This window comes from Parus major, chromosome 4 (genome assembly GCF_001522545.3).
Source record: "Parus major isolate Abel chromosome 4, Parus_major1.1, whole genome shotgun sequence".
Classification (NCBI taxonomy): Eukaryota; Metazoa; Chordata; class Aves; order Passeriformes; family Paridae; genus Parus; species Parus major.
The window spans coordinates 21,748,743-21,759,595 of NC_031771.1; the positions used below are offsets into that span (position 1 = coordinate 21,748,743).

Here is a 10,853-nt window from a genome sequence, read left to right on the forward strand (position 1 = left end):
CTTGTCACTTTTTCTTCTGGACAAGGGCTGGGACACCTGATGTCACACATGCCAGCACCTGAGAACTATTAATAGGCGTGTTAAAAAATCATATACACCTTGTAAGTCTTTAAAAAGCTTTGTTGTTGGGGAGGTTCTGTTGGTAAAAGAAGGCCAAACCATAACGCTCTTGGCTTTAGACGGGAGCTTTGCAGAGAGGAGGGCGTAACTATCTTCCTTCAGGAAGTCCAAGATACAAAAGCTCATGACGAGGAAGCCCACCCTCCTCGGTGCCCCCAGACTGCGGTTTGTGCCTCGCTGTCCGCAGCAGCTGGGGTTGGCTGCCGCTGTCTCCCGCCCAGGTGTCGCACGCCCGCCAGGTGCCCGTGGCGGGGGAGGCGGCCCCGGGCGGGCCTCGGGCGCCTCTGCCGGGGGCGGGCGGCGCTGCCGCTCCCCGCGCCGCGCCTCCTGCGCCTGGCAGCCAGGCGGGCGGGCAGGGACCTGGAGAGGGAGAGGGAAAGGGAGGGCGCCGAGCTCGCCGCCGCCCCGGAGCTGTGGCAGTGCGGCCGGCCCGGGCGGCAGCCGGACCCCCGCCCGCCCGGCAGCGGGAGCGCCCCCGCCGCCACCGCCCGTCCGCCCGCCCGGGGCCGCCTCGGCGGCCAGCGGAGCCCCCGCCGGCCATGGAGCTCTCCCTGCGGCTGCTCCTGGCGTCCTGCCTCTCGCTGGGGGCGGCCGGGGAATTTGACAGAAGGTAGGCGCGGGGAGAGCGGGGGCGGCGGCCGGGACCGGCCGGGCAGGGCGAAGTCGCGGTTCCCTCGTGGGGAGAGCGAAGGGAGCCCGGGCTCTCCCCTTTTTGACGCGGGGCGCCGTGGCGGCCCCCGGGCTCCTGCCTGGCACCGGTCCCCTGCGAGGCGGGGCGGCCGGAGCCCCCGATCCCCGGTGCGCAGGTGGAGGCGCGGGGCCGCCGGTGGCGCTCCCGGCACGGAGCCCGCCGGCCCCAGAGCCTCCCGCCGAGCGCCGCGCCTCGCTCGGCAGCCGAAACACGGGCTTAGCTACGAGAGAAGTTCATTGCTCTGGCGGGGCTCCGTCCCGCAGGAATTAAAAACAAAGCGCATCGCGTGCTGTAGAGATAAAATTAGCTTATTGACGCCCGGAGGCACTCGAAACAGACGGCGGCGGAGATCGCGACTCAAGTTTTGACACGAAGCTCGGGTGCGCGTGTGCCCGCGGGTCGTGTCGTGTCGTGTCGTGTCGTGTCGTGTCAGGTGTCGCGACCGGCGGCGCTGGCACTGGCAGCGGGCACTGAGCCGTGCGGGGCAAGCGGCCAGCCCGACCCCCGCCCTCCCCAGGGCTTCTCCTCTTTTCACAGGGGTTGTTCAAATGCAGCGCTCACGGGGTTCCAGCCTGTCGTCAAAAGACGTTTCTGATTCGTGTCAATGGTTTATAACTGTGTGAGGCCGTGGTATCTTTTCCTTGGAACAAGGGAAGACTACATACTCCTTGTATGTTTAATTTTTGTTCAGCAGTCCAAGAAGCTTTTGTTTTCATTCATTTTTTTTTTTTTTTCATTTTATGTTTCAGTGAGAAAGTTTGGCCGTATCAGTGAGAAAATTTTGCCATATATTGTGAACTAAAACAAAGCCTAAACTTTATGATGGCGTTTATTCCATACTATAAATTCTGTTTCAGACTTCTGAACTTCGGTTCAGTGCCAGCCTGGGAGTGGCAGCAGTGAGCATACTGTAAAGCATCTCAGCTTTTTCAGGCTTTGCTCAGTTATCCCAGTTACCTTTTCCCCTCCTCACCTATTGTCATTTACATTTTTTGAACTCAACCAAGTAGTAATGATAGAAATGATAATGATATCCTAGGCTCAGCTGAGAGCAGTTACTCCCTTCAAAAAAGGTAAAAAAACCCCAAAATACTTCTCTGTGCAGGAGAGGTTTTGGTGTTCTTTGTCTTCTGGGTTTTTTGGTTTTTTTTGCTTGGTTGGTAAGTTTTTTGGTTTTTTTTTACTCTAGTATGATTTTAGTTACTTTCAAACTGTTTCACCAGGCTTTGTTGAACTGTCTTGTACAGGTGGCCCAGACAAATTGTGTCATCTGCAGGACTGTGTCGCTTTGGGAGCAGAATCGACTGCTGCTGGGGCTGGGCCCGCGTGTCCTGGGGACAGTGCCAACGTGAGTATCACTGCTGCTGGGGCTTCTAGTCACTTGTAGATAAGGCTTGGACACACCTAGTCACGTCTTCACATGTTCACACACATCCTTACAATGCAGGGCTAGGCTTTTGCACGTGTGTGCCTGACTGACTTAGAAGGATGCTGTCATGTTAAAATTCTGTCTGTTTTTAATGGTGCTAAAAAGTAAGGTAACATGGAGCTAGGGCAATGAGAATTTGGACATTTCTTTTTTGATTTCTGCTTCATTTTGTGCTGTGATCTGATAACCTGGTGTAACTACAGTGTTACAGGCACTGTAGGGGGATAATATTTGCATCCAAAAGGAAACCAAAATTACTGATGTTTCACTTAGAAAATTGATGGAAATGTTCCAATTAAGTATTAAGCTCAAGCATTCTTTCAGTAACCCCAAACTAAGGGAATAAATCTGCCTGACAGCATCCTTTTACTGGGTCACACGTGAAGAGAAACATCTTTGAGATTCTCACATACATCTAGACTCTTTGATATGACCGCAGGATAAACTAGTAGATAAGTCTTCGTCATTTATTACACCTTCAATAGGAATTCTGTGGATGCAGTTAGTGTAGAAGTTAAAATTGTTAGAAGTGATGTAGAGACCTCAGCTTGGTAAAATTACAACCTTTGATACTGTGGATGCTTTCTGATGTGTTTAACACTCATACATGAGGGGCATCCTGAAGTTTTTGCAGGAGCAAGCCTATAAACACTGGTCCTTAGCTTTATTTATTTATTTAGTGGTTTCTTTAAATTTAGACACAAAGGTGTGTGGACAATATGATTTTCTGCCAAGCCATTTTCAAAGAAAAACAGGCGTTAAATGCTGTAAGTTTCATAGTCTGCAGGGCAAATATTTGGCAAAAGATAGGAAAAGCCTTGGAAATGCAACTCTCAGCAAAGGTTTTGTTCAAATCTGTAAACAGCAAGACTGGTTTCTCTCTTTCAAAATATCTTGGAAACCCTCAGGGTTTAATAGATACATAAGATGACTAGTAAAAAATGATGGAAAGTACTTCTGGAATACAACATCCCTGATACTGTTTGTTTGATGCAGAGTTCTCAGGTTGATACTCCTCAGGCCATACCATGAATAATTCTGGGTTTTAGGGCTCTCAGTGGTAACAAGTAGTCTGCTCCTTGGTATGAATATTTAAGAAGAAGAATGCATAGTAGGTTGATTGAGGCTACTCCAGAGGCAATGGGATCTATGGCCACCTTTTATGATGCAGTTTTAGTTGAAAATCATTGTGTGTTTAAATGTTTGAGGCTATGAAGGCTTAACTGGCAAATACCAATATTTTGCACTGTTTAAAAAACCAAACAAAACAAAACCAAAAGAGTCCAGACTACTGTGTCACTGTGACTCTTTCTTAGACAAGTCGTCTCCTATGTTGTGACCATAAATCACATCTCATGTTTAGGTGGAAGTCAATTTCTCATTATTACCAAATCTGATTTGTGTTTGCATTTTTATGACCTTTGGAGACAGGAATAGCATAAAGTGATGCTATCAAAAGATTCATAATTAAAAATTGGAAATGAGACAAAATTAATACACGGAAAGTATAATTTATTTTTTGTTCTTTGAATTTTGTCAGTACAGTAATTTTTAGTGCTAGCTTTTCCAGATTATATAAATGCTTTTTTATTTTTTTTCTTCCCTTAAAGCTAAAGGTAGATGAATTCTCACCTCCTTCCATTGCATTTAAGTCCATTATTCACAAATTTGTTTCCATGCACATTTAGAAGACATGTAGATGGGTACTTTCTGGGATCTTCTCCAGTAATTTGGACCAGACTTTCAAAGGAATACAATTATCATTTAGGTGTCAAAAAGCATTTGCCCCCCTATTTTTTCTTTACATGCTGATAATTTTTGAATTGCTGGGTCAGAAGAGTCTCAGGTATTCAGGTGAAAATTTTACTAAAACCATCCTTTTCTGTTTTAAATGGGAGACAAGCTATTGGCAAAATGAAACATAAATATCTGCCCCAGTTGCGGGTGGTGAAAATTCCAGACATATCACAAAGCAGGTGATTACACTAAATGAAAGTGAATCTCTCTAGTGCTTGCAGCCAAATAGAAAATCTGTAGTCAACTCTCCACCTTGGGAATGTGGCACCCAGTACGAAGGATTAACCTGGCACAGAAGGCAACATTCCTGGCCTCAGAGGAAAACCTGGCTATTTCACTGTACAAAGGAATATCAGTGAAAATTTTCCAAAAAGCCAAGTCCATGATTATTTCTTCTGCTTTCTCCCTGATCAAAGGTAAAGCTCTTAGCTCTGTCCCCAAAATGAGTGGCATAAATAGATGTCAGACTTTCTCTACTAGATGTACATTTTCTTTGGTGTTTTAGTATAAGTTCTGTTTGCACAAGGAAAAAAATTATAGAGTCAGGCTTAAAAATTAGTGGTGAGACAATTTATAAATGTCTCCAAAAAAGAAGCTTCAACTACTTAGGCAATAATGCTGAGCTCTTTATTAGTGAGTTGGAATTGCTGTTTTTCGAAGCAGCTTGAGCCATCCTTGTATGCCTGCAATTGCTACAGCACCTTTGGACTCTCTCACCTGCTTACTCATGCATAATTGACCATGCAGGCACTAATTATCTCCGAATTTATCCTTCTGACAACAAATGTAAGGTGAGAGCCATGCTGGAGCCAGAGTGGAGCAGGCACACAGATACATGACAGGGTGGTCCCAGTCTGCAGAGACCTCTGAACTGTGATGAGCCAAGGGCAAGTGGTCACAAATATACCTGGATATGTTTTCTGCTGTCCAGCTGAGCTGCCCCACCAAGCACGTGTGGGCATGCCCTCTGCCCACAGCTCTTCAGAAAAAAATGTTTGTTTCAACCAGCTGCGTGATTTGAGGTAATGGTTTAATTGCTTAAGCCTGGATGTCAGCTCTAACAGAGCAGGAGTGTAGTGCAGCTGATGAGTGCCATGAGGGCCTTAAGCCTTGGTGACTCCATGCTCCTGATCTTCCATCCATAATCCATCCAAAGGATTGCAAATGGAAACTGAACTGTGTTAGCTAAACTTGGTTTTGTGAAGTGTGAAGTTATTCCTTTTATGTCCCTTTGACTGGCAAAGGAGTGCACATGGAGCATAATCATGCTCAGTGCTGCTTAGCAACGCCACTCAGCTGTCTTCTGCTCTTATAAACATGTAGGAAGAAGTTGAAATAGGGCCTTCCTTTAATTTGCACTTCTTTCTTTGCAAATCCCCTCTGTCCTCTTTACACCAATCAAGACTCATGCATGTAGGTTTGATCTGTCTGTAAACTTGCTTCCAGAGCCTGCCAGTGTCAGCTGTAACATCTCAGCCAGTAGAAATATTTGTTCTGCAGTGACATGAAATTCCCTTCCCAAATGCCCTTTCAAATTCCAGTAAATGTGCTTAGAAGGTGTCCTTCAAACTGAAATAATCGAGACCCTTGAAACAGGTTGGATTTTTTTTTGTCTTTTTCTTTCTTGCATGTTTTGAACACCCAAGTGGATCCATGTTTAGGCACTAGATGGATTTTGAGATTGATAAAAGTATAGGCATGTTTTCAAAGGGTCTGAACAAATGTTAACTCAAATTCTCTGGCATTTCTTAGTCCTTGTAAATCGAAAATCCATCTGCACTTGTTTAGTGGCTTAGATTTAGAACTGTGCATATCTTCCATCATTAACATAACTAAGTAGCTTTTCTTAGATTGTGATTTGGTATGTAAACCAGATTAATTAATTAAACCTAGTGTGTAGAAAGGCTAATTTGGAAACAACAGAAGTTATGTTTGAACATCAACTATTTGCTCCCAGGAAGTGCCCTCATCATTGATAGAGTTGATCCTTTACACTGAGGGACTCACAGCATCAGTGCTCTGAAGTTAGATATTAAATATCCCACTTGAAATTAGTCCAAAAATCCCATGTTGTTGCCCAGCCTGCAGGATTTACTCGCACTTTAATTGGTAGGAGTGGGAGTAATTGCTGTAAGAGGGAGTAATCACACAAAACCTCTGTGAAAGATGGTGTGTTGATAGAGCACCTTATGAAATATGTGTAAAAAGAGGGTTGTTGTTGCCTTGCTTTGTGTCTTACTGTTGTGCACCCAGCTGAGCTGTAATCCAGAGCAAAAGTGAGGGTAGAAGGAGTTTCTTCTGGATTTCTTTTCTCAGAGCAGGGGAGGTGACTTTCTGTGACAGAGTATTTTTGGTGAAAGCAGGTATCAATAGCGCATTTTTAATTCCTAAATTCTTTTGCTTTGTAAGGCAACTGCATCTGTGGTACTGAATGTGTTGTCCTGACCCAGAGCCCATTCAAGGGGTTTTAAAGGACAAAGGGAAGACCAAGTCAGGACATGTATCCTTGCAGAAATGCAAAAAATAATTCTTTGTGGGTATTTTTGCCACTCATCTATCCAGGTTCCCTCAAAACTATTCTTAAAACTAATGGTCTGTCTGCCTCTTTTTTAGCTGGCTTACAAATATCTCTGTAGTTCTTTCAAAAGGTATAAAAATGGTTTCCACCTGTGTATGTCTTTCATAAACAAAATACTCCTGCTTTGAACCTGGCTGTGTCTGTTTGTAATCGATTTGTACACCATTTATATATGTTCAAAGTACACTACAGATGTAAAGATTGTTTCAAAATTTTAGCTGCAGTTTAACAGCAAAAAGCTGTAGAAAGAGATAATCCTTTAACATAGATTTAAAATGTTAAATTTTTAACATTTAAAAATTATTTAAATGGATTTTTAAAAGGAAAGCAATATGAAGTAGCTTGAATTCTCATTCTGGATTACAGTTTGGACAACTCCTTTGCTAGAGGTGATGGCAAAAATGGTTCCTTTTGCTGTATTAACATAGGTACAGAAGAGGAGACTAGATCTGCAGCTTCTATAAACAAATACAGCTCTACTGTCAGATCCTCTGCTGACAGAGCCTGTGTGACTGTTGGAGTCAGCAGATCATGTCTGATTGATAGAAAGTTTGACCAACAGAAGATGCTTAACAGGACTACAATTTAACTGTACCATGGGTTTGATAAGCAGTGATATCTGATGACTTCACCAATTTCTATGTGTAATTCTCCTTAAACAGTAAGGAAAATCACACAACCTCTCTCAAGAAGGGGTGATGAAGATCAGTGTGCTATTTCAGAGAGCCCATTGGTTATAACTCCACGTAGTTATCTCCCTGTGCTGAGGTTTGAGTGTTTTACCTAAGAAGCAAACCCAGAAGAGGTCAACAAAGTTGTTTCCCACCACAACTGGCTTAAAGGCCTAGGGACAGAACAGTCAAGAATGTATAAAGTCAAGCCATCAGTTTACACCTCCCCTTAACTTTGCATCATCAAAAAAGTGTTAATTGAAGGATGTCAGGCTGGCATTTAGATTTAGCCAAACCTAGTAGAAAGCATATGATTTCAGGATGTTATAAAGAGGACTTGCAAGAGGGAGGAGCTTGTTCAAGTTGATGTATAGCAGATGCAGGCATAACTGAGTGCTTTGCTGGGAACTGTGCATGCTGCTGCCTTCTCACAGCCCTTGGAAAGGCTCTTGCAGTGTCTGTGCTGCTGCTCCTTTCCTAATGAGCTCAAAGGCTGTGTACCTGTTCTGTGCAATCTCTTTACAGGGGTGGGAGGGGGAGGAAGCAGTGGCTGTGCTCTCATTGATGCATAGAAGGAGATTTGTATAGCTAACAATGAAGCTGCTGGGAGTTTACCCATATAAATCATCCTACACATCAATGGGAGAAGAGGCCATGGGCTGCTTAGGACTTCTGTTTCCTGCACATAACTTTGCTTTCAGTGGAAATGGCAATTCTGTATAGCCCACGATGCACAAAAATAAAACCATGATTGTGTCAATAACGAGCTGTGAAAGCAGTGGTTTCCAGGAGGCTGATCCACTAGCAGAAACATCCTTAAAGTCAGTAAGAGTTCTGCTACTGAATTTGTAGTTGCAAGATCACAGTTTGAATTAATGCATTGTGTTGGCAGTGTTTAATAAATACTGGTATGAAGCATGTCTGCCTCTTATAAAATGATTGATATTTTTGTGCATCCCTGATACTTTTCAAAGAAAAGACATTTTATACAGAATTGCAATACTGCTTTACACTGCTATTCAAGAATAAAAATGAGGTTTTGCTATTTTTATTCAGTTTTTTTTCCCCAGTTTAGAACCTTTTTGCCTATAAAGCATGAATTTACTGTGTTAAAGATACAGTATCCTTTTCCATTTCCCTACTGCATTCTTCATGCACTTCATATGCAGATTAGTAGCTTTGCAGCCCACTTTTTTCTGAGGAAATGTCATCAGTAACATGATTTGACCTATCACAACTGTAGTATATTTGTAATTGCATCTTCTCTGAAAGCCCTGCAGCAAGCTGAGGAGCTTCCTTCCACTGTAACCAAAGGGACTTTCTAGTTAAAACTAATTTAAACTAGTATAAGTTGCAATCATAGAAAACCCTTAAGTGTTGGTCACACACTGCTTAAAATACAAAGAGCTGCTGTTGTTGTTGTCCCAGCCTGCTATCACAAGGCTGTGTAGTCTAACAAACCATGCTGCTAGCATTAAATTTATTGGCAAATAAATTGATTTCAAATAGCCTGAAATGTATATCTGTGTTTTCATCTTATTTCAGTTCTGTAGCATATCTTGTTTCATATCTTGTTTCAAGAACTGAAAATGTTTCTCAGTGCTACTTTTAATTTAGATGACACTGCATTTTCAAACATTATAAAAATGACCAGTAAATTTGTATGCCAACATGTTTATTGGTTGTAGATGATCAGATACATATAAGTGGGTGTGATTTTAATTGCTCTCAAATTAGCATCCACATGCTAAACCTTTGTGTTTGAGCTGTAGAGACACAACATTAAATTAAAAATATATACCCATACTTAAAAGAAAGGATACTGTGTCTTTAAGAAAAGCATTTGTGTTCTGTTGATGGACATGTTGAACCTGAACTGTGAAACATGAGAATTTTTATAACTACTTACTGTATGAAATTTGACAAAGTGGAGTTCCTTAGCTGATTGAATAAGAATAGCATCACATCATTACATTTAATTACTCTTATGTATCAGAATGTGTTTGTTAAATCTAATCATGAAATACTCATGTATTTCTATTTTTAAATGTGTACCAGAATTTTTTTTATTTCAGAGAAGCTCTGAATGTTGAATGTATGTAATTCTCCAGGAATGTAACAAGTTGATAAAACCCACAGCCAAGTCCATCCTCCTTACAGAGAAAAAAAAAAAACAAAAAAAAAAAAGCTGGAATTTCTCTTTTGGATATTTGTTTTGCAGCGTTCTACGTCTTAAGGCAGAGAATAGCCAGCCTAAGGTGCCAGCCCAAAGGTTAGCTAAACATATTTCTTGAAATAATTTTGACAAGGTTATGACTTGGAGTTATGGCCTTGAAGTCATAAGTTTACGTGGAAATTATAATATGTGACAAGAAGATAATTTTTTGTTGTTTTTCATTTTTTTAAGCATTTGATTTGGGGAAAATGAGGGGGGAAAGAAATTACCAGGGCTATTTCATCCCAGATGACTATCCAATGATACACTTATTTTCTAAAATAAGATGCTTTTCCCTTTTCAGTCCTTTTCTTTATTTTACCCTCAAGCCCTGTGCAATATTTTTCCCTTTCTGAAAATTGTAATTCTGTACTCCCAGCAATGCATTTACAAGCTGTCAGACCTAGGAGGCCTAATTTGCTTCCATGGCATTGAATCATGTGCAGTGGGAGGCTATTTTGGGGTGGCTGAGGCACTTATTGCCCCCCACTGCCTGCTTTGCACTTCCACTACAGGTTGTCCTTTCCAGAACAGGGAAACTTTACAGCCCTTGGTCTCCAGCAGTGTAGGACCTGGCATGTTAGAGTAAAATGAAATCAACATAGTTTACTTTGCTACCCAGGGCTGTAGTCCACTGCTGCTTAGGAATTGATGTGAGTTGTTTGTTCCTGGCTCACTGGTGAAGTTCCAGATGACTGGAAGCTGGCCAACGTGACACCCATTCACAAAAAGGGTGGCAAGGAGGCCAGCCAGCCTGAGCTCAGTACCCGTAAGGTAATGGAGCAGTTTATACTGAGTGTCATCACACAGCATTTACAGCATGGCCAGGGTATCAGACCCAGCCAACGTGGGTTTAGGAGGGACAGGTCGTGTTTGACCAACCTGATCTCCTTTTATGACCAGGTGACCTGCCAGATGGATGAGGGAAAGGCTGTGGATGTGTCTATTTGGACTTCAGCAAGGCTTTGACTCTGTCTCCCACAGCATTCCCTGGAAAAGCTGGCAGCCCTTGGCCTGGACAGGAGCACTCTGTGCTGGGTTAGGAACTGGCTGGATGGCCCAGGGAGTGGTGGTGAATGGTGCTGCATCCAGCTGGGGGCCAGACACCAGTGGTGTCCCCCAGGGCTCTCTGCTGGGGCCAGCTCTGCTCAATATTTTTATTGATGACATGGATGAGGGTATTGAGTCTTTCATTAGTAAATTTTAGGATGACACTAAGCTGGGAGTGTGTGTCGATCTGTTGGAAGGTAGAAGGGCTCTGCAGAGAGACCTGGAACTGTTGGATGGATGGGCAGAGTCCAATAAGATGATGTTTAATTAGTCCAAGTGCTGAGCCCTGCATTTTGGCCACA

At 43.1% G+C, this 10,853-nt stretch overlaps 1 protein-coding gene across 3 annotated transcripts in view; it reads left to right on the top strand.

Moving 5' to 3' along the window:
* The first annotated feature begins 596 nt into the window (after positions 1–596).
* Positions 597–10,853, top strand: part of NPNT (nephronectin) — a 48,649-nt gene continuing 38,392 nt past the window's right edge. For 2 of the 3 annotated variants that reach the window (XM_015623943.3, XM_015623945.3), the window contains exons 1-3: positions 597–730; positions 2,059–2,159; positions 9,508–9,558. In XM_015623943.3, coding sequence (XP_015479429.1) covers positions 660–730; positions 2,059–2,159; positions 9,508–9,558 — 223 coding nt within the window. In that variant the 5' untranslated portion in view covers positions 597–659. The remainder of the gene's footprint in view (positions 731–2,058; positions 2,160–9,507; positions 9,559–10,853) is intronic. The other variant, XM_015623944.3, reaches the window with a different exon arrangement.